The sequence below is a fragment of the Zootoca vivipara genome, chromosome 1, assembly GCF_963506605.1.
Source record: "Zootoca vivipara chromosome 1, rZooViv1.1, whole genome shotgun sequence".
NCBI lineage: Eukaryota > Metazoa > Chordata > Lepidosauria > Squamata > Lacertidae > Zootoca > Zootoca vivipara.
The window spans coordinates 93,037,107-93,063,503 of record NC_083276.1 but is presented as its reverse complement, the minus strand read 5'-3'; the positions used below and the strand labels follow the sequence as shown (position 1 = coordinate 93,063,503).

At 42.7% G+C, this 26,397-nt stretch overlaps 1 protein-coding gene across 1 annotated transcript; it reads right to left on the bottom strand.

Moving 5' to 3' along the window:
• Positions 1–973: 973 nt before the first annotated feature.
• On the bottom strand, positions 974–26,397 carry PARP14 (poly(ADP-ribose) polymerase family member 14). Its single transcript, XM_060279040.1, has 17 exons — positions 26,125–26,397; positions 24,399–24,532; positions 24,270–24,303; positions 22,879–23,139; positions 20,965–21,201; positions 17,851–20,114; positions 16,816–17,052; positions 15,728–15,949; positions 15,489–15,561; positions 11,856–12,005; positions 11,419–11,481; positions 9,012–9,179; positions 7,539–7,745; positions 6,841–7,446; positions 5,434–5,576; positions 4,490–4,664; positions 974–3,362 (listed from the first exon to the last, which is right to left on the bottom strand). The coding sequence occupies exons 1-17, from the start codon at positions 26,315–26,317 to the stop codon at positions 3,076–3,078; spliced, it is 5,454 nt and encodes a 1,817-aa protein (XP_060135023.1). The 5' UTR covers positions 26,318–26,397; the 3' UTR covers positions 974–3,075.

Here is a 26,397-nt window from a genome sequence, read left to right as displayed (position 1 = left end):
TAGGCACAAATGGGGAACCCTTACCCATGTGATATTCTCCCAGGGGCCATAGATTTGCAAGGTAAATAAACATGCTAAAAATATAAATTAACTTCAAATATTTCAGTAGTGATTTAAAGAACAACTTAAGCAAGAAAAGAGGAAGGAATACTAGCGGAGTAAAAATACCTTATCTAACATATGGTACCAGAAAAATAGAATCACACGACAGTAATGTCAATATAGAAAATATGAATCTGAATCAACAATTTGTGTATTAAATAGATTATGTTGTGAATCTTGATTCTTAAGGGGAATGGTGTAATGTTTTATGAATTTTTTTATTTTTAAAAAATGGGAATGTAAGATTTCATGCCATTTTGGAAGTTTTTGTTTTGAACTGGGGCTGCATGCAGACTTTCACATGCCTGCAACATTTCATTTTAGGTCTGCATTGTAGTGCATTTTCAGGCTGTTCTTCCTCTAAAAGCCATACTGAACTTCCTTACGTCTACAATAAATGGGGAGGCTTGGAGCACGGATCATGAAGTAACCGCCGCTTTAAGTTAAGAGGCCAAAACATTTAATAGGATGCTTAGGGCAAATCCAAGAGTGCTAGTTCACTTTAAAAAAAAAGCTCTTGTGATGGGGAAAATATACAACAGTGAATAATACAAGAGCAAATGTCGGCATTTTTAAATAAGATTATGGACTTCAAGCTGAGTGGATGTAGGTCATAGAAAGTACCTTTACATACATATAAACTCCACTTCTCTTGATATGGTTTGCAATTGGGACAAAAATGAGTGATGTGCTGCAGCCTTGCCAATGACTGGCAGCGGACTGTGTGGAGGCAAATACTGTGTTAGGTCACTGTGATGATGCACACCGTTGTGGTTTGTGATGTTTCCAGCTACCAAGAGGAGCAGCAATAAGACAAACGTCCAACTCTGAAATGGTTTGTGATTGAAACAAACAACATTCCTATGACAAGTTCAAATATTTGACAAATTGAGCATTTTTATTACCTTTATTAAATTCACATGAGAGGCAAGATAACTAATTTTAAGGAGAGTCGCAGTAGCAGAAATCACATAATACAGGCATTTGAAATAATGACAAAACCAGAATTTGTTAATGACACAATGGTATAACCTGGCAGGTATTGGGCTGTGAGTGGCAGCTATTGGGCTGAATTTAACAAGATGTATTTAAGGATCGCTCTGAACACCTTTAAAGCATCTTCATAGGCCTAGTACTGTCTGCCCCCAATGATCTACCTTGAGTTAGTTAACCACTTGACTAATTTTGTCCTAGCAGCTGGAAACAATAGCAAGGGATACTGGCTGCTAAGAAGAAGCAACAAATGTTTGTGTGATACTTTATAAAGTCCAGCAAATTTATTATGGCAAAAGGTGTGAAACATTGACTAAGGTGGCAGTATGTATGCACATATAGATGCAGAGAGAGCTGTAAACGGATGTGAATTGGAAGTGAAAGCTAACTTTCAGTCTGACAACTCCATCATAGTTCATGCGTACACCATATAAAACAATATTGGTAAGAACAAAAGCCACGCCTGTAGTGTGAAAGGACACCATACTAGTCCATGTGTACCCAAACAGATACAATCAAACTTCTTAGAGCCACCTCTGGAAGCTGCCAAAAAGCCACAGCTTGAGAAGCGTTTTCTTTCCTTGATAGCAATGCCCTTCAGCTTTATTTGCCTATTGACATGAGTTCAGGTATCAACAAGCATAGATTGTTGCTTCTCATGTAGTCTGCATAATATGTATATTGGCACTTGGACGTCCACATTACTAGAAATGTACTCTCTTCCTTGTTCGCACTCTTATGCTTTCTCACAGGAGCCTGAACTGTTTTCTAAGGCCTCAGATGTAAGAAGAATCCATTGCCCTTTAAAAATGTCCCATTCTCTAAGATTAGGCCTTTGTTTGATGTGCAGATAATTTTCATACTGTGAAGCACATCACCTGCTGATTTCTCAGTGTCAAATTCCTTCCAAAGACACAGAAGTAACCCCAGACTGGGTATTTTTTCTGGTCAGTTGGTAACATTACTCAACAGTCTGCCCCTGATATATCAGAGGACCTTTCTTTCTCATTTAATTCCTTGCAAACCAGCAAGAGAGGGGATAAGGAGCTTTCAGAGGAAACTCTTGCAGTGAATACATACGGGCATTTTCGTTTGAAGAAAAAGATCGTTGCTAAAAATGTCTCCAGAAATAGGTACCTTCTTGCCTGTTAAGTACCTGAGAAAAATGATTTGCCACTATGCATAGGTAGTGCAGGCTGCTGATCTGAACAGCAGAGACAAGTCACTGCAAATAGGCACAACAATTTGAAAAACTGGATGGGAGGCACAGTGGTGACATGGAGAATTTCCTGAGAACTAGCAAAGATAGTAAGGGTGTACCTACACTACAAAGCTCCACTTGGCTGCTTTGTAACTTCTGCGGCAATTGCACCAGCCCACTAACGAAAGCTATTTCCCATCCATTGTTCTTTTAGAGCAAACACATCTCCAACCCTAACCCTATAGAGAGTAGTAGGGAAAGAGACTGGACAGAAGATGCAATCATAAAGGGCACAGAGCAAAGGTGTAGTTCTCTGCCCTGCTGCAGCTGTTGTCCCTGGAAGCAGTAGTCAATAGGGTTTTTTCCTACAGGTATCCATGTGTAATGTGCAGTTCCACCCAAACTGAGAAGAACATTGAAGAATGTATTTATAGGGAAAGGCAGACATCAGAGACCACCCTTGCTTATATTTTACCCATTGCCTTTATGAGATGGCAGCACACATGGTTCTAGCATATTACCCACCCAATTTTAATTTCAGCATTTTCTGTTCCACCTACACTAAAGTTACCAAGTTGTGCAAACCCAGCCTGACTTCAAGCACACTTTCAAAACGCACGTCACAAGCTTTACTAGATATCAGTCAAAATGATTTGAGTCTTTGGAAGGTACAGCTAAACTAATTAGTCGGAAATTTCAAAAACTATTAATTTCTAAAAAGCATTTTCAGATTATCAAGGGGAGAGGCGGCAAAATGGGTCTTTGGCTGCAAAAACAACTCATCTTCTGAAAGTAATAAGATATTCTGGATAAGCCTGAGAATCATAAAATATGACAAACATTGATGGTTTAGCCATGTTATCAGTCACACTGTCGTAAATTTCAACGCCTCCATTGCTTTTTGGTGGTGGAGTAATCAATCCATGTCTTCCAGCACAATAATCCCCAGTAAGAACCCGAGCAAGATACATATATTTTCTACCATTGCTGTCTGGTGTAGAATATGCATCATTTGCAGAATAGCTTGCATGGACAGCAAAATAGGTCCCGTTTCCAATTGCTGCGGCTGAAGCAAAAAAAAGAAACACGTCTCAGAAAATATTAACGTCTCCGAAAACTAATGCAAAGCATTACTACCATATTTAACCTGCAAAGCTATTTGATACACTAGACAAGCAGCTACCGGTAACTATTAAATAAATGAAAACACATACACTCTTAAGACCTTCCTATTCAGACAGGCTTTTGAAAACTAATATGCAGATGATGCTGATCACTAGTCTGTGTTCTCAGGGCATTCTGTGTTTTAATTTCTGGTTTAAAATGTTTTCCGGTGTATTTTCACTATTGGTTTTTTTTAACTAGTTTAACTCTTTTTTATAATGATGTTTTGAAATATTGTTAAGTCACCTTGAATCACAGCTTGGGAGAATGGTGGAATATGGATACATTATAATTTTACTATTATTATAAGTTCCTGCTTTTGAAGGCAAAACTTTGGGTACATTAACCATTTTTCTCCTTAAATGGAAAAAGGTCTAGTGTAAAAACACCATCAATTGGAAGAGGCATTTACTTAGTTTCTTACATTTATATCACACTTTTCCTCCATCTGGGAACCAAGGTGGCATACATGTTACCCACATTCCCACATGGGCACATGTTTTGTTTCTTTATACAATGTGTTCATTTCCAATACTTCAGCTAACATCTCCTTTCATTTTTATTTTAAGGCAGAATTCTCCACTGAATCTCTCAAGGGTGTTCCACATGAAGTCTCTCCACCTCCTTTGCTTTCCTGTATCCTTATTGAGCTAATGATCCAGAATCAGGCCCTGGACCACTGTAGCAGCAATGGGAATCCCCCCCATGGGAATTTCCTCCCCTCCCCCATTGCCTCTCAGAAATAATATTTTGTATAAAGTCTAAGTATCCTGTTTGCACTTACATTGTTATGAAAGTCTTGTTCGAAATAGCAAGACTAATTTCTGAAAAGACATTAAATAGTATTTGGCCATAAGAAAGCAAGTCCAGCTTGATGGAGGCAACACACAGGTTCCCCACCCTGATATATAGAGAGGATCATTCACTACTGAAGAGTAGGTATTTCTTTATCTGTTTTTTAGAGCAGTTTGCAAATCACACTCACTATCACATTCCTTTATAAAGTTACCTGATTTCAGATTGACTTACCATTCTTTCCAGCATAACTGCGATTAAAACCAGTGTGGTTAATGGGGGTCACGGTGGAAGCAGGAGTCCCATGGAACAGTATCTGTTCATTTCTGTTATGGCTGTTCTTCTTATCCATATCCTGCTTTTTGAGTTGGTAGGATTTCCAAAGGTAAGGATTCTGAACCCTCTCAATCTACAAAAGTTGCAAAGAAAATACAACATTGAGAGAGATTAAGAAAAAGAAAAAGACAGTATCTGGTTGTAAAAACAGATTATAGGTCTCTTTGGAATATTAAAAGGGCACAATTATACACTGTGTCTACATGCACATATTCCTAACCCCATGTTTGATTAACATAAAGGGGTGGCATTTACAGGGGAACAGCAACAGAAGGGAGCAGGAAGATTTAAAAAAAGAAAAAGTAAAGAATCCCCTGACGGTTAAGTCCAGTCAACGGCGACTATGGGGTGTGGTGCTCATCTCGCTTTCAGGCCGAGGGAGCCGGCGTTTGTCCACAGACAGCTTTCCAGGTCATGCGGCCAGCATGACTAAACCATTTCTGGCACAATGGAACACCGTGACGAAAGCCAGAGCACATGGAAACACCGTTTACCTTCCCGGCACAGCAGTACCTATTTATCTACTTGCACTGGCGTGCTTTTGAACTGCTAGGTTGGCAGGAGCTGGGACAGAGCAACAAGAGCTCACCCCATTGCAAGGATTTGAACCGCCAACCTTCCGATCGGCAAGTCCAAGAGGCTTGGTGGTTTAGACCACACTGCCACCCGCTCCCCACCCCTAACTACCACAGCTTTTACGCATACACACTCTTCAGTTGCATGGGCATGTTATGTGTCTGGATATAACATGACAACGTTGTACAGCATTTCGATACAACTCAATGATGCATGCTTGTAAGGGGAACATGCGCCCCAAGCTTGTTGCCTCTACCATACTTCACCTTTTCTATTTTTGAAGGGCAGCTACTCCGGAATTTCTTTTCAACTTCTTTGTATTCTGCTGCTGCAGGCTGCAGCAAAACCATCTTGACACGATGTCCCTTCATATCTTCCCACTGTGTAGGGACAGGTACTGACGGTCCACCTGCAAAGGGTGAGCACATTTGGATTTTTGTTTGCTGAAGATGCCACCCGCTCTGGTCCCTCCTCTTCTCTTCCCCTTGGGTCAGCACCCTTCACCCCCACCCTGAGAGGCAAAAAGAGTGAACCCACAAACTTTTCAACTTTTCCAAGTGATCTAAGTAAAAGTTGGACCCGGTAAAATTAATCTGAGGCTTAGAAAATACAAACAGTTGAAAGAGGAAATAGAAAAGAGTGGCACTCTTCCAACTTCCTCCTTCTGCTCTATGTTCTTTTTTAAGGAGAAAAAAAAGTAAATCCCCTCACCACTGTATGTCCAAGGGAACAGTGAGAATGAGGGCTTAGAGGCCTTGGAGGTGCAGAGGGAAGACTTTATGGGTACAGCTGCAATACACTGGTGACCCCTGAGACTGACATTACAAATTAAAGATGTGCGTAAGTATAGAGGTTTTAAAAGTATAAAAGATGTTTACTTACAAGCATCTCGAGGTACAGCACACTCAAGAGGTAGACTTGCTTAGGTAAAAAGTAATATATACATTGTGAAGTTCACTTATAGGAAGTGAGACTCCATCTCATCTCTCTCTGGGCTGGAAGCCTAGAGGGAGACTCACTAAGATGTTGCTCCCTAGATGTGTGTAGTCCAAGAGGTCTGGTCCAAGAGAAGGAAATGGCTTCTCGCTAGTTAATTTATCTGCCGCTTCTCCAACTCATTTGCATGTGGAGGAACAGGAAACCAAGCTAGTCATGTGATCCTCCACAGTCCTCCAAGTGGACCCTCTAGGGATTGTTGTGACTTGACTGCACTTAACCCTTTGCATCCCACATCACATGCACCAACAGAGAAGTAGGGAACCTCAAGCCTAGTGACCAATGCCACACTCCATGCCCTCAAAACTCTCCCCAGGCCACACCCTCTCCTTCCAGGCCGTACCCCTCACTGACCCTGCTTCCCATTCCAAATGTTTTTGCTAGGATGGAAAGTGGTTCTTAAGCTCTGATAATACCTCGATTCTCTGGAGGGAGGATAGGGAGGAATAGGTGAGTGAGTGCAGAAACTAGCCCACTGGGCAGAGGTAAAAGTTACATACATTTGTTGCTTTGCCCACTTCTTGCTTTTGGTGATGACAAACCAGCATGTGGCCCCCAGAAGGGAAAACAATCTTTGAGGTGAAAAGGTTCCCCATCCCTGCACTAATGGGAATCCAACACATCCAAAAGGAATACAGGCACTAACCTAGGCCTTGATTAGTTAAGCCCCTCATTACCTTCCTCCTTTACAATGCGCTTAATGTTTACAGTTTGTCCTTGGCCATCCATAGCACACATATTTTTGATGTCTGCTGTGTAGCTCTTTCCGAGAATTTGGACTTTAATGCTTTTCTTACTCATTCTAGCGTCTTCCAAATGGAGATTGCTTAACTTGTCAAAAGGTGCAAAATCATCCCCTTTTGTGGAATATTGCCACTCAACCAAATTATGTGCAAGCTCTGCCTTGGATTGCTCTTCCCGGTCACGTTTAATTTTCTTGACCAGGTCATCAATTTGTGAGTAGGCTTCCAGGACATCACGTGGAATGCCCGATATGAGAATGAAAGGAGGAGATGGCTCTTTTTCCAGCTGAATGGCAATATGCAGTCTTTTCTGGAGGTTGTTCAGCTCCTTAATTTCTTCATCACCAAACAAATCTATTGATTCATCAGAGATACGCTTTTCTGTCTGTTCCTGAAGAATCATTTTCTTTAACCAGGACTCAGCTGCCTGGACATTTTCTTTGCTTTCACCACAGACTTCAAACACTGCAACCTCCACCTTCATTTCCACAACCAACTGACGTTTCTTTCCAGCGGGCGTTTTTTTACCCCAGATAAGTTCTGCAAAGAAAGGGACGTTCTGTTAAATACGCCCAACAAATATTGCAAGACATTGTGCCAGGAATATGAAGGATATAACCCTCTGCACTTACCTTTAAATCTAGGAAACCAAGGTTTGGAGGTGGGTAAAGCATCACCTTCTCTCGTTTTCATAGAGGCATAAAAAGCATTTTGCATATGCGGCTGGAAAATAACTATTTTGATCATTTGCAAATACTGCAGTGGTACTTTGCCCACACAGTCAGCAACTGCATCCATCATGTCATCAGCAGCATCTGCTGGGTTCTTCCCTGCCTGGCCTGTATCCAACACAACAGAGAAGAATAAATGCATTACGCACAAAATGGAGAGGAGCTGCTCATCTCACAAAAGAAAACACAAACAGGTTTCATTTTAAAATACAGAAGAGTCCATTTCCTTCCACCAGTTCAACATGGCTGACAAGCAGTAATCATAGCTTGATTTATAAGAACCCCACTCTTTCCTTCCCATGCAACTGATGTTAAAAAAGAGCACCTTAATGAGGCGAAACAAATGCCCATCGCAAGCTCCATATGGCCAGCGGACAGGATAGACCACTTGTCTCCCTGTTCTCCCCACAGAAAACATTCTTCCGAATTACTGTACCCATTAATGCAGCAACCAGTAACACACACAATAGCTGTTGACAGCTGGCGGCAGCAACAAATCAAACGTCCACCCTATGCACTACCAAGGTATAAGGTGACCCCCACTTTTTACCAAGATTTTTAAGGAAATAAACCTAATCTTATACATGGAAAAGTATGGTAGCCAGAATGCAAGTGTGCAAGCCCTTATGGCTGCAGCAACCCTCTGTGCGGCTCTGCCATTTCTGGAATGAGGAGGTGGGAAAGCACAGCAGAAAAGCAATGGTGCCAAACAGAATGAAAGGAAAAGGAATGATGTTGCCACCTAGTCCTCCCCACACAAGGCTCCTGTGCCTTGGACAGCAGCAATATGAGGCAGAAATTCAAAATGTGAAGCTGTTTCCACCAGTGCATTTCCATGCTACGAAAAGGTTTTGATGCTGAAGTTCTGCCTATCGTTCAGTTCTTGGAGGGCACAGGAACAAGGGGGGGGGGAGTTGGCAGTCCTAATTTAAATGTTTTGTTGTATTTTATTTTTAATTGTAATCTTTTATGTTTAAGAGACCACTGTGTTTTTCCATTAATTATGCTGCTTTAAATGTGGACCTTTGTTGTCATCAGTTCTTTGTCATTTTGATATTCTGAACTGCTCCGTTGATATTTCAAGATCCCAGCATTGCCTGCATGATCGTGCAATATTGAACATGCGGCTCTTGGTGGATATGAACTATGCAGGTGATTCTTCAGGTATCCTGCACCCAAGTTGGTAAACGTTTTGTAAATTAATGCAAGAACCTTGAAACTGGCCTGGCAGTGTATGGGCAGCCATTCCACTAGCACTGCCTTTGAAATCTATTCCAGGAACTCAAATGCCCTAACAACAGTGACCTATTAATAGGCGAAACTTTCCACTAGAACTCTGCCCTTTGCTCCTTAAATGAAACCTTATTTGCAAACCTGTTCCAATTGCAGGGAAGGCAACAGATGTATACTTCTTTGCTTCACATTCACGGAGCACTAAGGAGATCTGAGCTTTGGTATCAGAATTGGGCGCCAGGTGGATTATTTTCTTACAGACCAGATTGCCAGCTTGCGTGGTTATAAATCCATTGTGAGACTGTGAGCCTAAAAAAACAAAACAAAAAGGATGACAAGCTGTATATCCATCCTTAATCAACACAAGTCTAAATTCCCAGTAGTTGTTCATTGTCAGTGAACGACATATTGCAGAATGAAATGCCTTTGGCATGGATTACAAATATTAGCAGGTCGAACGAGATGGTCTGCAGGTGTCCAGCAGCAACTAGGAATCTCTTTCTGGCAACTGTCTGCCCTTCATTGTCTCATGCAAAGGGAGTTTTCTCTGTACATTACCCACATTTGGGGGAGTCCAGTTGCATGCTGGGTAGATGAAACAGATATCTCCAGTGCATTTTCTGGCTATGTGCACAGAGGACATACATTTCATTTTGTACCAGCCTCATTCACATTTGGTGCCTGGTGTTAGGAAAGGTCAGAAGCTGACAAGGAGGGATCAGAAGCAGTCCACAGCAAAGCACAAAGTGTGAGCTCGACCCTGGCCACCCCACCCACCTGCCACCAAGTCTGTTTGGGAGTCACTTAGAAGCTGCTTCTAAGTGTCTCTAAAGCCACACAGAAACTGAGAGGTTGCATCCCACCCCCACCCCCTGCCAAATCCTTTGTGCATGTTAAGAGAACTTGCAGAAGGGAAAGAGAATGACCACAAATAACATGGGCTACCAAGGTCCATCAAAACGTATGGTGTATAGTGGATGTGTTAGGATTATTGCTGTCCTGTGCTGCTTCAGCAAGGACTGGTGTGATTTGTTTATATCACATGGGAGTCATGAGTCTGAGAGAGTGTGGGAACGGAAATATGTCTTATCTGTTTTCCTACTGTGAGAGTGTTATTGTACTATTCGGTTTCTGTTCTGCTGAGAAGCGGTTCAGTGTGCTTCCGTTCTACGATAGCAGAGAGACAGATGTGATTATGAAGCCTCTGTATATAGTTTGCTAATAAAGTAGTTTTAGAACTACACACGAGTCTTTCTTCTCGCCGGAGGATGCAAGAAGACCAGTGTGCTCTTCTCAGGAGAGAAGGGTCGCCTATTACCAGCTCTCTGGACTGAGGGGAAATGCCAGCCAGAGGTGAGCCAACAGGGCTATGCTCAGAGACACTGGGGGTCTGCCATCTTACCCCCCAGGGGCGCATCCTGTCAGTATGGTGGGCCCTGTGTTATTACCAACATCTCTTAGCATTTGATTGACTTCAGGTTTTCTAGCCAAAAGAAGAGTATGCCAAGAGATCCCTGGCTGAAAATCTGCTGAAAGTTGCCTAAGTACTTATATTACAACACCAGACTTTTGAATATGGCCATCCATGGCCTGCCACAAAATAGCAGAAAACTGGGATCCAAGAGCATTGCATGCATAGACAAAACTTACTTTTCATTAAAATCTAGCCCGTACAGCACGAAGATTTGGTAAAACATCAGCCTATTTTGTGTCAAAGATTATTTCCCTCCTAGATGGTTTTTTTCCCCAGCTGCATGTTATTGCACACTGGTTTATGTTTTTGAAGGAGAAGAGAAGAGAAATAAGTGTATAAAATCCAGAGCTCTGTAGATAAAGGACATGGGATGCCCCATCCAAACCATATTTAGGGAATTGAGAATGGTTATCCCTGGTGCATAAGGTACACTTTCTCCTCTGTCAACAGATGCCCCCCAAAAGGCAGGCCAACTCAAGTGTGGGTACAACCATATACACTGCATCCCTCCCCATTATACTTTATACTCGAGAGCCAGTGTGGTGTAGTGGTTAAGAGTGGTAGACTCGTAATCTGGGGAACCGGGTTCGCGTCTCCGCTCCTCCACATGCAGCTGCTGGGTGACCTTGGGCTAGTCACACTTCTTTGAAGTCTCTCAGCCCCACTCACTTCACAGAGTGTTTGTTGTGGGGGAGGAAGGGAAAGGAGAATGTTAGCCGCTTTGAGACTCCTTTGGGTAGTGAGAAAGCGGAATATCAAATCCAAACTCTTCTTCTTCTTAAATATTATGCAGCAGGCAACCGTATTCGGCTTCTCATGCTAGCATGCAACATCCTTCTAGTTGGGAATGTGCTGATGCACATCTTGTGACAACTAGAATCTTCCCATCACTGAGAAACTCCACATTACAACTGCATATTATACAGCATAACGATTCATCTAGCCCCAATAACTCCAATCCCTATAATAGCTGATTAGGAAACAATCAGATCTACAATGAGTCATGAGCAGTTCCTCTCTATGAAAGAACTTGAAATATTATCTAACTGAATCGGACCGTTTGTTGTGTCATACCATGTAGCGCACACTCTGCTACAACTTGAGGTCCACCACCTTCCAAAATTGCTTTGGAGACACCTTCAAAAATCAGAGGGAGACAGTTTATTACTGTAGGTAATAAAAGCTATTCAAAACTCACATCACTTTTGCAAGTATTACCAACAAATGCTTAAAATTACATATCTATAACTTACATGTCTACCTTGTCAAACAGAAATCACATTAGACATTGCATTATAGATATACTAAAGTTTGAACCAGTGTAGTATAGTGACGCTAGATAAAATCCAACTTCTGATCCCATTTTACAGCTATCTGAGTGGATGTCACAAACATACACAGACACATATCCAGCAACATGTTTGCATATTAAAATGCTTTTTCCTATTTCCCAGTTAAATCATCATCAACATAAATCCAAGACAATAGATAAATTAAGTGAAATTCAGTACCTGTTTTGGAATCAAATGTTGAATTTGTTAAGTTTACAATTACATCTGTATTTTCCTTTGTGATGTCTCCTGTTACTAATTGAAATAGAACTGGTCCAATCTGCATTTCATGAATTCCCAAACTAGGGGTTGAAACAGGCCCAAAGAAACCTGAGAGTGAACAAAGAAACAGGAGAATTTAACCAATGCAGAAAACTGCTGATTTTGCTACAAAAAGATGAAGGTTGAAGCAACACAAAGATCAGTAATCAGGAACTAAGACCATTTTTAAAAATGTTAATAGCAGCTTCTGATGAAAGGCAGTTTGGACTGGGGAAGCAGGAGTCAACAATTCTTTCCTATTTCCCTGACAGAAGCTCCTCTTAGCTCCCTAAGAGGTTGTTGTTGTTGTTTAGTCGTTTAGTCGTGTCCGACTCTTCGTGACCCCATGGACCATAGCACGCCAGGCACTCCTGTCTTGCACTGCCTCCCGCAATTTGGTCAAACTCATGTTCGTAGCTTCGAGAACACTGTCCAACCATCTTGTCCTCTGTCGTCCCCTTCTCCTAGTGCCCTCAATCTTTCCCAACATCAGGGTCTTTTCCAAGGATTCTTCTCTTCTCATGAGGTGGCCAAAGTATTGGAGCCTGAGCTTCACGATCTGTCCTTCCAGGGAGCACTCAGGGCTGATTTCCTTAAGAATGGATAGGTTTGATCTTCTTGCAGTCCATGGGACTCTCAAGAGTCTCCTCCAGCACCATAATTCAAAAGCATCAATTCTTCGGCGATCAGCCTTCTTTATGGTCCAGCTCTCACTTCCATACATCACTACTGGAAAAACCATAGCTTTAACTATACGGACCTTTGTCGGCAAGGTGATGTCTCTGCTTTTTAAGATGCTGTCTAGGTTTGTCATTGCTTTTCTCCCAAGAAGCAGGCGTCTTTTAATTTCGTGACTGCTGTCACCATCTGCAGTGATCAAGGAGCCCAAGAAAGTAAAATCTCTCACTGCCTCCATTTCTTCCCCTTCTATTTGCCAGGAGGTGATGGGACCAGTGGCCATTATCTTGGTTTTTTTGATGTTGAGCTTCAGACCATATTTTGCGCTCTCCTCTTTCACCCTCATTAAAAGGTTCTTTAATTCCTCCTCGCTTTCTGCCATCAAGGTTGTGTCATCTGCATATCTGAGGTTGTTGATATTTCTTCCGGCAATCTTAATTCCGGCTTGGGATTCATCTAGTCCAGCCTTTTGCATGATGAATTCTGCATATAAGTTAAATAAGCAGGGAGACAATATACAACCTTGTCGTACTCCTTTCCCAATTTTGAACCACTCAGTTGTTCCATATCCAGTTCTAACTGTAGCTTCTTGTCCCACATAGAGATTTCTCAGGAGACAGATGAGGTGATCAGGCACTCCCATTTCTTTAAGAACTTGCCATAGTTTGCTGTGGTCGACACAGTCAAAGGCTTTTGCATAGTCAATGAAGCAGAAGTAGACGTTTTTCTGGAACTCTCTAGCTTTCTCCATAATCCAGCGCATGTTTGCTATTTGGTCTCTGGTTCCTCTGCCCTTTCGAAATCCAGCTTGCACTTCTGGGAGTTCTCGGTCCACATACTGCCTAAGCCTGCCTTGTAGAATTTTAAGCATAACCTTGCTAGCGTGTGAAATGAGCGCAATTGTGCGGTAGTTGGAGCATTCTTTGGCACTGCCCTTCTTTGGAATTGGGATGTAGACTGATCTTCTCCAATCCTCTGGCCATTGCTGAGTTTTCCAAACTTGCTGGCATATTGGGTGTAGCACCTTAACAGCATCATCTTTTAAAATTTTAAATAGTTCAGCTGGAATATCATCACTTCCACTGGCCTTGTTATTAGCAGTGCTTTCTAAGGCCCATTTGACTTCACTCTCCAAGATGTCTGGCTCAAGGTCAGCAACCACACTACCTGGGGTGTACGAGACCTCCATATCTTTCTGGTATAATTCCTCTGTGTATTCTTGCCACCTCTTCTTGATGTCTTCTGCTTCTGTTAGGTCCTTACCACTTTTGTCCTTGATTATGGTAATCTTTGTACGAAATGTTCCTTTCATATCTCCAATTTTCTTGAACAGATCTCTGGTTTTCCCCATTCTATTGTTTTCCTCTATTTCTTTGCATTGCTCATTTAAGAAGACCCTCTTGTCTCTCCTTGCTGTTTTTTGGAAATCTGCATTCAGTTTCCTGTATCTTTCCCTATCTCCCTTGCATTTTGCTTGCCTCCTCTCCTCCGCTATTTGTAAGGCCTCGTTGGACAGCCATTTTGCTTTCTTGCATTTCCTTTTCCTTGGGATGGTTTTCGTTGCTGCCTCCTGTATAATGTTACGAGCCTCCATCCATAGTTCTTCAGGCATTCTGTCCACCAAATCTAAATCCTTAAACCTGTTCCCCACTTCCACTGTGTATTCATAAGGGATTTGATTCAGATTGTATCTTACTGGCCCAGTGGTTTTTCCTACTTTCTTCAGTTTAAGCTGGAATTTTGCTATAAGAAGCTGATGATCTGAGTTACAGTCAGCTCCAGGTCTTGTTTTTGCTGACTGTATAGAGCTTCTCCATCTTTGGCTGCAGAGAATATAATCAATCTGATTTCGATGCTGCCCATTTGGTGATATCCATGTGTAGAGTCGTCTCTTGTGTTGTTGGAAGAGAGTGTTTGTGATGACCAGCTTGTTCTCTTGACAGAACTCTATTAGCCTTTGCCCTGCTTCATTTTGAACTCCCAGGCCAAACTTGCCAGTTGTTCCTTTTATCTCTTGATTCCCTACTTTAGCATTCCAATCCCCTGTAATGAGAAGAACATCCTTCTTTGGTGTCATTTCTAGAAGGTGTTGTAGGTCTTCATAGAATTGGTCAATTTCACTTTCTTCAGCACCGGTAGTTGGTGCATAAACTTGGATTACTGTGATGTTAAAAGGTCTGCCTTGGATTCGTATCGAGATCATTCTGTCATTTTTGAGATTGCATCCCATTACAGCTTTTGCCACTCTTTTGTTGACTATGAGGGCCACTCCATTTCTACTACGGGATTCTTGCCCACAGTAGTAGATATGATAGTCATCCGAACTGAATTCGCCCATTCCCTTCCATTTTAGTTCACTGATGCCCAGGATGTCGATATTTATTCTTGTCATCTCATTTTTGACCACATCCAGCTTACCTCCATTCATGGTTCTTACATTCCAGGTTCCTATGCAATATTTTTCTTTACAGCATCGGACTTTCCTTTCGCTTCCAGGCATATCCGCAACTGAGCGTCCTTTCGGCTTTGGCCCAGCCGCTTCATCAGCTCTGAATCTACTTGTACTTGTCCTCCGCTCTTCCTCAGTAGCATGTTGGACGCCTTCCGACCTGAGGGGCTCATCTTCCAGCGTCATAACTTTTATATGCCTGTTGTCTTTGTCCATGGAGTTTTCTTGGCAGGGTTACTGGAGTGGCTTGCCAGTTCCTTCTCCACCCTAAGAGGTAGGCAATTTCAAAAGGGGAAAGGGAAATAGGGTTGAAATCCCTCCCCCAGAGCCACAGTCCAAATTCATTTTCACATGTAGCTGTTTATTAATCATCAAAGAGGGCCAGAGAGATCAGAATTTGGCTGCAACCGAACAAGTCAACTTGCCTGTACTGTCTCCATCACTCGGGGGCACACCCCTGGGGACTCCATCAGCCTGAGAGAACACTTGTGAGAAGACCTAGAAAGAAAACCAAAGCATTACCCACAAGGTTCTGAGACCCCTATGTAGGAACAGACATACGGTAGTTCTAGAACTGGAGACAAAAATTGAGTTAATATTATGAAGTGTAGTATTTGCAAACCAACATTTGGAACAATTTAAGGCAGGAAAGTAATCACATTACCTGTTTGTTGTCTTTATCATTTGGATGCAAGAGAAAACGGACTTCCTGAAGAGACTTTAAACGCTTCCTGCTACTGAATCGAAGCACCTCCTCAAACATTAATTTAGCAACTTCAGATTTTGGATAGGAAAAACCTCCCGTTCCAAGCGCTGGGAAAGAGACAGAACTCAACGACAGCTGTTCAGTGTTCTTCAGGCATGCCCTCACAATATCCTTAAGCTTCTGTAAAATATACACCCAGGTATCTTCAGATATGATTTTTAGTCATTCAAGCCAGAACATCTGCCTCCTCGTGTGCAATATCAATATACCATTAAGGGCATGTTCAAACCCAGTGCCAAGCTAGGTACCCCAACCTTAACTCATAATACTCCATTGCTTCAAGCACTTCAGTTCTAGCAACCAGAGGTGGGCTGTGGAAAAGGTGCTTCAAGCAACACTGGAAAGGGTCATGGGAAACTGTCATATACTTAGACCACTGGTCCACCTAGCTCAGCATGGCCCACACTACCAGGCTCGCAGTTTTGGGGCGCTTCTGGATGCATCTCTGTCACCAAAGGCTCAGGTAGCCTCTGTGGCTAAAAGTGCCTTTCACCAGCTGCAATTAATATATCAGCTTGGCCATGGTAGTTTATGCACCAGATGCTTCAAGGCTGGATTACTGCAATGTGCTCTATTTGGGGCTTCCCTTGCAATTCATCTGGAAGTTCGAGAACCTAATCCATTCCGGGAGTCCGTTCGACTCCCAAAATCGTTCGAAAACCAAGGAGCAGCTTCCAATGGCTGCAGGAGCTTCCTGCCCTCAAGCAGAAGCCACGTCGGACATTCGGCTTCCAAAAAAAGTTTGCAAACCGGAACACTTACTTCCGGATTTGCAGCGTTTGGGAGCCGATTTGTTTGGCAACTAAGCCATTCGGGAACCAAGGTTTGACTTTATATAAATCCCCAAAACAACTCAGGACCAGTTTACTTATGAGAGTGTCTTAGCTGGGGCTGTTGGGAGTCCTCAGGGTGGGGTGGGGGAACATATAACTTGTGCATTTTACATTCCACTACAATTATTGTGGTCAAGGGTATGCAGCAATTACCTGAATTGCAGGTGCTTTTCCGGCATCCCACTGGGGGATGACGGCATGGAGCACAATGGAACAGGCCAGGTTATGTCCGCCTGTTTGGATCACACAGCTGCCCTGAGCTCCTTGACTTTGGATTGCTTGATCAAACTCGGCTTGGAGCATTGGTCCTGCCTTCTGCAGCACAGCCTTGGAAAGTGGACCCACACCAAGCTTCAGATCAGTTCCGATACTGCTCACGACAACGTCGGTCTGTAACAATAACACTCATAAAAATACTTGCAAGGGGATTACATATATCCATTATTCAGACTGCAGTCTGGAGACATACCATCACAACCAGGAGAGCTGTTGCAGCCCTGTATCTAAACTTTTCAAAGAGCAATGATATTTCTCAACACTTTAACATTAACATTTTCCTTCTGAGGAAACAGATATTTTCCAGTGAAACGAGTAACTTAGCCGGCAGCTCATCAAGTTTTATTTCATTTAGAGGTTATTTTGGGATATTTATTTCTTTTCTATACGAAGTTTCTTTTGGAATATTTAAATCTATTATTTGTCTTTGAGGAATTATTAGTTGAGTTTTTTTCACCTTACCTTTATCTCGTTTGAGGGAGTTATCACGGCACAGTTTTGTTTTTACCTGTGTGCCTTGGCAGAAAGGCAGTATATAAATGCAATGAATGGATGGATGGATGATAAAACAGTATGCTTCTTTCAAGCCTAATTTCAGCACATAGAGGTATCCTCTGGGTACTATGGAAAGCCTCTGAATGTGTGCCTCCAGGAGCCATGTTGGACAACCCAGTTTAAAAATCTCCTGGGGTAACCAATATGGTGCCCTTCAAATGTTGTTGAACTCTCAAGAAGCACATGTCCACTCATCAGAGCGGCAGGGACTTGTATATGGAGGGCACTCTGCTGGCCACGCCTGTTTTCACAAGAGCTTTACAATTCAAATTAATTTGTAATTGTCTATTTAAAAATAAAAAGAGAAGTTCAACATGCATTTAGAAAAATGCTTTGTGGGTCATTTCACATGCTTACCGTTGCATCTTCAATGCCCTTTTCCTCAAGTATGAGTTTCACGCCTTCAGCAGAAGTCACCACATGAACGTTCTCTCTCATTTCCTTGGGCTGATTCAGCGGTAATTCGGATTTAGGCAGAAATTTGGGTTTGGGTGACCCCTCTCTAAATATTTCATTCAAAGCATCAGCAAGAGCCTGGACTGTATTATCCGACACATCCACAAGGCAGATCTGTTTCAGGCAGCCATTCTCAGAGCTTTCTTCCAAGTGTTCCTTAATGGATTCTACAATGGTACGGGCACACTCTTTCAGTGGGAATCCAAAAATCCCAGAGCTTATGGCAGGGATGGCTATGGAGCGATGGTTATATGTTTCTGCCAGGTTTAAGCTTCGCTTCACGGCCTCCTTTAACAGTCGTGTACATTTTTCTTTTTCTGAACTGTTCCACCTCGGCCCGACTGCATGTATTACTTCTTTACATGGCAGGTTCCAAGCGCGTGTTCTAACTGCACGGCCAGGCTTCAAACGTCCATGGTTCCTGATTAGGTCATCACACTCACTTTGCAGCTGCGGGCCGGCCGCTTTTAACAGCGCATCTGCAAGGCCACCAATGTGCTTCAGGTCTTCATTGGATGCATTGACCACAACATCAACCGAGTAACGGGTCAAGTCACCCTTATGAGCCTCTACCACAACACCATGTTTTAAAATTATTTTAGCGTGAGGGTGCCCTAGTTTTTCATCAAAGTTTCCTTTATCTTCTCCTTCTTTCTGCAGCCTGATCAAACAGTGAAAGGATTGCTTTGCTTCAGTAATGTAGGAATGTTCTCGGATTCTGAAGAAATTTTTCACTCCCGGTTTGTCAAACGTCACACTAACAAAATGCAGTAAAGACAGCTCTTGTTCAACCACAGCAGCTGCTTTCATCACATCTATTCTAGGCCCACTCAGGATAATGTTCTTCTCCTGAGCTTGCTGCCCAAAACTGATTTTCAGACCATTCTTCCTCAGGTTCTGCCAAACCTTGCCCTTTTCCTTCTCCATAAACTGCACAATGACCACAGCCTTGGCAGGGATTACTTTTTGAATTTGTGTGTTTTTTTCAACAAAGTCTGAAAGCACCTGATGAACATCTACTACAGCTTTTGTATAACCAGCAATGGTTACTTTGCCCTCTTCTTCCAAAGTGAGGCAGTCATCAATTACGAAAGCTGCCTCAACAGAATTGTGCTTCTTATGCAATCGCTCAATGAGTTCTTTCCATTCCCTTTTGTTGACGAGTTCCCGGTTCATCAAAACAATAGATCTATGAGCTAGGTCTTTCTTCATTTGCTCCTCTGCTTTCAAGAGACTGTCATCAAGATATCCTACTAATGCTACAGAATCATATTGAAGTTCATAGGAGGCATTGATTTTATTTGCACCAAATATGACCACTGTTACCTTTCTGCTATTTGCGTGCTGTAGGAATTGAAATATTGCAGGGGGGGTGTTGACTTTTTTCTCCTTTATGTTATACAGCTTCTCCTGTAGGGCACATTTCAACTTATAGACTTCCGCAACCATTCCACTCAGCTGCACCATCTCAGCTGAAGTATCATAAGAGAACTTTAGGTCTGGGTTCTCTTTATAGACATTCTCTTCAAGCAAAACCTGATGCAGAACAGCATACTTCCCCGGGGTGACTGCCAAAGTTTCACGTATAGTTTGCTTAGCTCTTTCTGCATCTTTGGTCAAATTTTCCATGTATTCATTTATCGATTTCTTCACACCATCCACAGTAAATACAAAACCAGCGAGGGTAACTGTTTCTTTGGAAACATCCCAAATTGCCAAAGCATCCTTTATCAAATTGTTTTCTATGGTAGGCCATGCTGCTGGGATGATTTTGCATTTAACAGCCTTGAACTTGGACATGATGCGTATAAACTCCATTGAAACGTTATCTTTCCAAGTCTTGATCAGTTCCCTCATTGACCTTCCTTGTTTAGATAAGGCAGTTGAAGGGTGCATCACAACTTCTGGCTGTTTGCCAGTCGCCTGAGGCCACTTTAGCTCACTGTGACACTTTGCCATTTCTTGATTTATTTCTTGGACCAGGCCGTCTTTCCCCTGTAGAAACTGCCAGATATAAGGATCTAAGGGGACTCTGATGGGGTCTGGCATCTTGATTTCAGCCCTCTCCTTTCCATACAAAACCATATCTAAAGAACTGTAGTATGGATAAACTGAAACTGGTTGATTGTCAAAAAAATGCTGCTTTTCCAATGCTGCCTGCACAGCTAGAAAAAAGGGGAAAAAATTAAAATAAAACAGACTTAATATTCTACCATGCCAAACCCCTCAAATGCATAGACCACTCAAAGATGGCTGCCTCAGAAATGACTTTACACCCAATGGCTTGTAATCCTTACAGAAATAGTTCATGGTTTGTTTCCTTACAGTGCAAGCACGGAAGGGCATAGAGATGCAGCTTCCAAAGCACAATTGTCACCCTTAAAGTGTGCTTCCAGCAGGGCAGAGACAAAGGAGAGCAGGCTGACGTGCAATAGAGCTGAAGACTGCTGGATGGGCCACACAGTGGAGTTCTCCACAGGAAAGATACCCACAGGTAAAAAGAAAGTCTCAGGTGCTTCAAAGAAGCTCCAGGGCTCTTTGCAAGCCCTGCGTGATGCTTTGAAGTCCAGACACAAAGTGCTTTGTGCATGGTGCTTTCAAGGGCCCAATCACCTGACATCACGCAAGCGGCCCCACCCACTTGTCAACTTTAGCCTATGAGGATAGGATCTAGTAAGGACCTGGCCCTCTTGACCAAAAAAGGTACCCCATCCCTGCCATAATGCATGCTTGGAGGTGCCCTGGAAGGCTTGGAAGGTTAAAACTTTGCAGGCCTATGGTTCATCACCATTCTAGTGCTACCTCCCCTGCTGATCCTGCCATTTGGACTACCAATACTCAGTACACTTCTTCCCTTGACTTGTACATGGCAGTTGTGATTATTTTATGACCTTAAAATCCACCATTGCCTCAATCTCCAAGAAGCCATTAACAGAGCTCCTGCTTTTGAGCCATCCCACTAGCCATCCCAATTCTTATGTTTTTTCAATCACCTACAAAAACAGAATATACTACCTTGGTGGTCACAAAAAGTAACGATGGCTGAATTCTCCTCAGGAAACATTTGAATACTAGACACTTGTCCTCCTCCATGCTTTGAACTTTCAAAATAGAGAATTACAAATTGTTTGGGTACTCCTGATGGGATATTTTCAACTTTGATAGCCTGTGTTAATTCAAGAAGCTTGGCAGTAATTTTGAATTCTTTAAACCTCAAGTTCCTGGGACACTGGGCAACAAAATTTGCAGCATCTGAAAAGAAAAGGCAAATGTCTTATCAGGCATTCATTTCTTGCACTACTGTGATCATTCACAGATGTTATTGTCATTCAGTTATTATTGTTCAAAATTAATTTGGTGCATGGGACGGGGGGGGGGGTAGGAATATTAAGAAATTTCAGGTGAGATTAGCTTTAAAGAAAAAACAGCTGAGGTCACCAACAGGAGCAATTATTATGCCCCACCATCAAAAAGACCCTGCACATCATAGCAGAGCGCTGCTTCCATTCTATCCAGAATTACAAAGGGGCTGAGGGCAACCAAGCTGGTGCCTCTAACAGCAGCAAAGCCTTCTTTTTCTGAAAGAAAAGGAAAAACCTTCAGCCACCTCATCTTTAGAAAGGGAAGCCAATCCCTCCTCAAAAGATTTTTTTGAATTCGCCTGTCCCTGGGTGGCCCTGCACCCTTACAATCTTACTCAGTGAGGCTCAGATTCCTCAGTGTTACCATTTGTTCCTCTTTCAAGAGCAACTGCAGACAGAGCAAAGAAATCAGGAACCCGGGCATGACCAAGACAAGATACATGATACAGCGTGATCAGAGTGATCTAAAACTGAAAAGTTGGAGGGAAAAGGGGCTGGATGAACAACTGTGGGCGTACTGCATACACCTGCTCAGAAAAAGAATTCTGAACTAGATGTACTTTCCCCAAGAGTTAATTCTTATACCAGTATTACCGCTCCAACTAACTACGTTGTCATTTCCTTCAGTGGCCAAGTTTTGCCTTTCACTCTTTTCTTCAGCCGGTGCTGAGAATTCAAATGATCTCTGTTAAGATTGTAACAAAAGTGAAGAGCCACGGAAGTATGAGAACTGAGCAGTGTATATTCTTTGACAAATTCTTTAAAGATATGTTCTTAAAGAATATTTCAAACAGTATTGTAAGGAGCTAAACTCTTTGGCAGGATTAGACTGAATCATGCATGGCAGTAGGAATATTTAGAACACTAAGCAAATGGAGACCATTTAAATGAGACAAGGTAAAGTGCACAGTTGAAAAAAGAACTTTATGAATCATGAAGGGGTGATTGGAAGTCAAAAGAAGGTTGTGAATCAAAGAAATAAGTTGATGTTACAGGAAATCATCTTGCTGTTTCTTTTTGTGTGTGTTTTTCTGATGTTGTTGTATCATAATTTTGTGTATCTGTAAAACATATTGTATTTTTTTGTTGATTACCTTTGACATATTAACAAAGTATTTAAAGGAAAGAGAGAGAGAACTGAGCAAAGACTTTTACACTGAAATGGAAAGGAGTGGACAAACCATTAATTTAGAATTCAGAGGAATGGAATTGGAAAAGTGTGCATTTTGGAATGCTTCTGGAAAGCAACTGTGCAGCAAAGTGTGTTTACACCAGCATTCCTCAACCTGGTGTAATCCAGATGTTTTCGACTACAACTCCCATCACCCCCAGCCTGTGTAGCCCAATGGCCAGGTATGATTGAGATTGCTTGGGGAGGGCACCAAGTTGGGAAAGGCCATTTACACAAACTCTTCTCTTGAATGCTCCAAAGAACAGACCAGTAACCTGAGAAGTTGAGTATATGTGAACTTCACAGGTATTTTAATGGAATTGTCTTAAAGGGAATCAACACCAACAATTCCCCCAATGTGAAATTGTCAAGCAACACCAAGTTACCATTTCTTACCAATACTTTGCTGAAAGGTTATCACTGCAGCATTTCTCTCACTTATCAGTTCGATCTCAAAATCTTTTCCTTCCGAGAGTCCACTGATATTCTCTACCAGCAGAGTTAGCACATCAGGCTTGTCGAAATATTCCTCAACATTTTCCAGAATGACACTGGAAGAGGTGTGAGATTCAGTGAGGATATCCTCCTTGTGACAGGGAGTTTCATGAGTTGATCGGTTTGCTTCAATGTCCCCTTTTTGCAAGTCTCGCTGCACATCTGATTTGAGGGGGGGAAATGAGTAAAATATGCAGCTACTCAGTGTTTGTCAGCATAGACAGAACAGTGTGCCAACTATTTTTCTGGTATTTAACCTTAATATACATCCTCGCCCTTTTTTGTGTAAGGTGGTATCACTACAAATATTGTTCCAGCAGCCATTAATATGCTTTCATCCAAGCCCATAATGTTTACTGAGGGAGCTATGCTCACAGCAAACCAGAATAAATCACCAAATTCCTGGGCAGAAGCTAACTAAAGGAAGAAAAAGAAACTTACTGTATTGATCAGAATTATGTGATTGTTAGTAAATAAACCCTGAAAAAAGCATGTCTATTGAAGAGTCAGAAATTAAGTAAAAAGTTAATGTGTTTGTGGTATGCTGTGCTATTTTTCTAGAAAAAGAGGTGCCAGAACTCAGCATGTTCTCTTAGAATGGCAATGGCGCTCAGCTGAGAGATGCTGGAATGAGTTCCAGCTGAAAAAAGCCCTGATTGTATGTATTTGTAGGTACCGGTATTTTGTGGGTTTTATACAGTAGACTACCCTGTATAAATGAATGAATGAATGAATAATAATAATTCATCTGGGCTACAGATTTTATTTTATTTTTTACACAGAAGAAACTGGCGGAGCACAAAATTTTACTATCCTTGCTCTGAAAGTGGGAGGTCCCACTCCACCCACCCACCATTGTTTTATTGCTCTGGGAATGTTCCAATTGTTTCTTTCCAGGCTGCAAGTTCCCAGAACAAGAAAGGCACCCCCCCCCCATTTTGTTGCAATCCAAGCTGTCTGTGGAGCTGCTTTTGCATCTTGCTTCCTTATTTTTGAGAACCATCACCAGAGAAATAGCATGTGTCACAGAGAATGTGGTCCGAGCCACAGATGACAGGGTGAATATCATCATTTTACACACACACACACACACACACACACACACACACACACTCATTGGCTTGGAAGTAGGGGGAGAAAATGGTGGCCTCAATGGTGGGCTCATGCCTTGTCTGGGCTTTATTTCTGTAAAAACAGAACAAAAAATACCCACCCCACCTTTGGCTAGGGATAGGAAAGCCCACCCCCCCTGCTCCCAACATGATAACAATACTGAAAGAGAGCCACCATACCAGTTTCTTCTGCCACGTTTTCTTCCCTGGAAGCCTAAAAACAAAACAACAGCATATTGATTTGTTGCTTTGGTGAATATATTGGCTTCAGAGCTCTAGATTCCACCAGGTCAAATATTGCCTTAATACCTGATGAAGAGCAGTTTCCTTCTCAGGCACATTCTCTTCGGCAGTTTTTTCATGCTGTGTGACCACCAGCTTCAATGCTCCTTTTCCCTCGAGGTAAAGTTCATGGGTCTCTTTGGAAAGAACCCTTTGTCTCACTGAAACAAAATAAATAAATTACTGTCCTCATGATAATATTTGGTCTAAAACCTCTTTGAGTTCTGATTATTTTGTTTTGATTATTTCTCAATGTATCTTGTGGCTAACACCCCAGTTTCCTTCCTTTTGTGGTTCTTCTTTCTCTCTTTCTCCTCCTTCAATTTGCTGAGTAGGGGATATTCAGAGAGTGAAGGTGGTTATTGGTACATTTGTTTTGTTTTTCATTTTAATTAACAGAACTGTTTTATGTATGTCTACATAACGACGAAAGAAGGGACACATTTTCAGTCTTTGTTCCTTAGTGAGCCTGAGGATGTCCCAGGGGGTAATATCCCTCCCCTCACACCAGCTGCCCCCCCCCCATGATCCATATTTCCCTTGTGCTGTGCTACTCCTGTCTAGTAGAGCTGTTTCTCTCTCACAGGCCACTTGCTGGATTCCTGCCCCTGGTTAATCACAAGGCAGCTTCTGTCAGGAGCGAGCCAGCAGTAAACCACACAGTGCAAGTTGGAGTCAACTCTTTATTAGCAAAATTCATCCCTCACAGGAGTGTCAGGCCTAATGAGAACGGCAACTCATCTCTGGTATCTCTTGCCCTCATGAAGCAGTTGCTGAGACTGAAGGTCCCCACCGCCCCACAGCTGCCTAAGTCCCCTCCTCTCCAGGGATTTCCCCAAACAATCTGAGACTGAGCCTGCGTGCTAGTCTTTGCTCCTCCTGCTTCATGCCTCTTCTGGTTCTGGGAGACAGTCTGACTCATCTCTCTCTCTCTCCCTTGGCCTGTCTCCTCTGACCCTCCTGATTCAGCTTCTGCCTCCAATTCTGGACTTCTCTCTGCCACAGACTCTCCCAGCTCACTAAGCCTTCTTACCTCTTCAGCTTCCCAGACGTCCTCCCAGTGACAATCCGCTCCCTCTTCCCTTTCATTGTTGTCCCACAACCAATCCCTGGACTCTGAGCCTTCTTCCCTTGGTGGTTTTCCAGCTGGTTCCTCCCACCAGTCCTCCCTCCGCATACAACCAGTCCATAACACCAGTACACAAATGTGATCAGCTGAACTACTACTACTACTATTCTTTATATGGGGTTGCCAGTGTGCATGGTGTGTGCTGAGGAGCATACACTTTAAAAGGTCAACATAACAGGGAGGGATCAAGAGGGAAACAATGCAATGCTCAGCACAACATGCCTACTCAGAAGTAAGTCCTACAAAGCTCAATGGGGCTCGTTTTCACATCAGGATTGCCAGGCGTTTCACTTTTACGTTATTAGGGTTGGCTACAGACTTGGGGAGCAGGTTTAAGATTGCAACCCAAGGAATAAGACCCGATGGACACAGTGAGCGGCTTCCGTGCACACAGGATGGCGCTGTTAAAGCAGTTTAGCGGGACTAAACCGGAAGGCCCCTTTTTGGTGTCTCCTATGCAGGAACGCCCTTCTTTTTAATATTTTTTTAAGGCACGTAACAACTCGCCCCCCATGAAAGCTGCAAAGCTACTTTCTGGAAGCGTCCTACAAATGCATCGAGGGGGAGCACCAGTCCCAGGAAAAGAAGGGCCATTTCTCTTCTCTCTCTCTCTCTCTCTCTTACCTTCTTCCTTAGCAAAGCAAACCAAGACCTGGCCGGATTGCCGCTGGATCTCACACTCTCCGCCTCCCGACTTCTTCCGGCTCTGGAAGTAGACCAAAAGTTTGTTCCTCAGCTGTTTGGAAGGTTCTGGGGTCCCCCAATCCGCCTGCACCCGCACGGCGAACGGAGACAAGGGCCTCCTCCCCTCCGCCATGTTGCCGAAAGTCGCGAAAGTGGCCGAGGAGCTGCCACTTTCATTTTCGTTTTCCTATATATGGGCGCCGCTCCCGAGCT

Excerpts from the sequence above, each read along its gene's own strand:
- PARP14 (XM_060279040.1), bottom strand. The coding sequence starts at position 26,317 with ATGGCGGAGGGGAGGAGGCCCTTGTCTCCGTTCGCCGTGCGGGTGCAG. Across the intron at positions 15,950-16,815 it reads GAAAAGCACCTGCAATTCAG|AAGCTTAAGGATATTGTGAG; the intron begins GTAATTGCTGCA and ends TATATTTTACAG. Across the intron at positions 15,562-15,727 it reads ATGATAAAGACAACAAACAG|GTCTTCTCACAAGTGTTCTC; the intron begins GTAATGTGATTA and ends TTTTCTTTCTAG.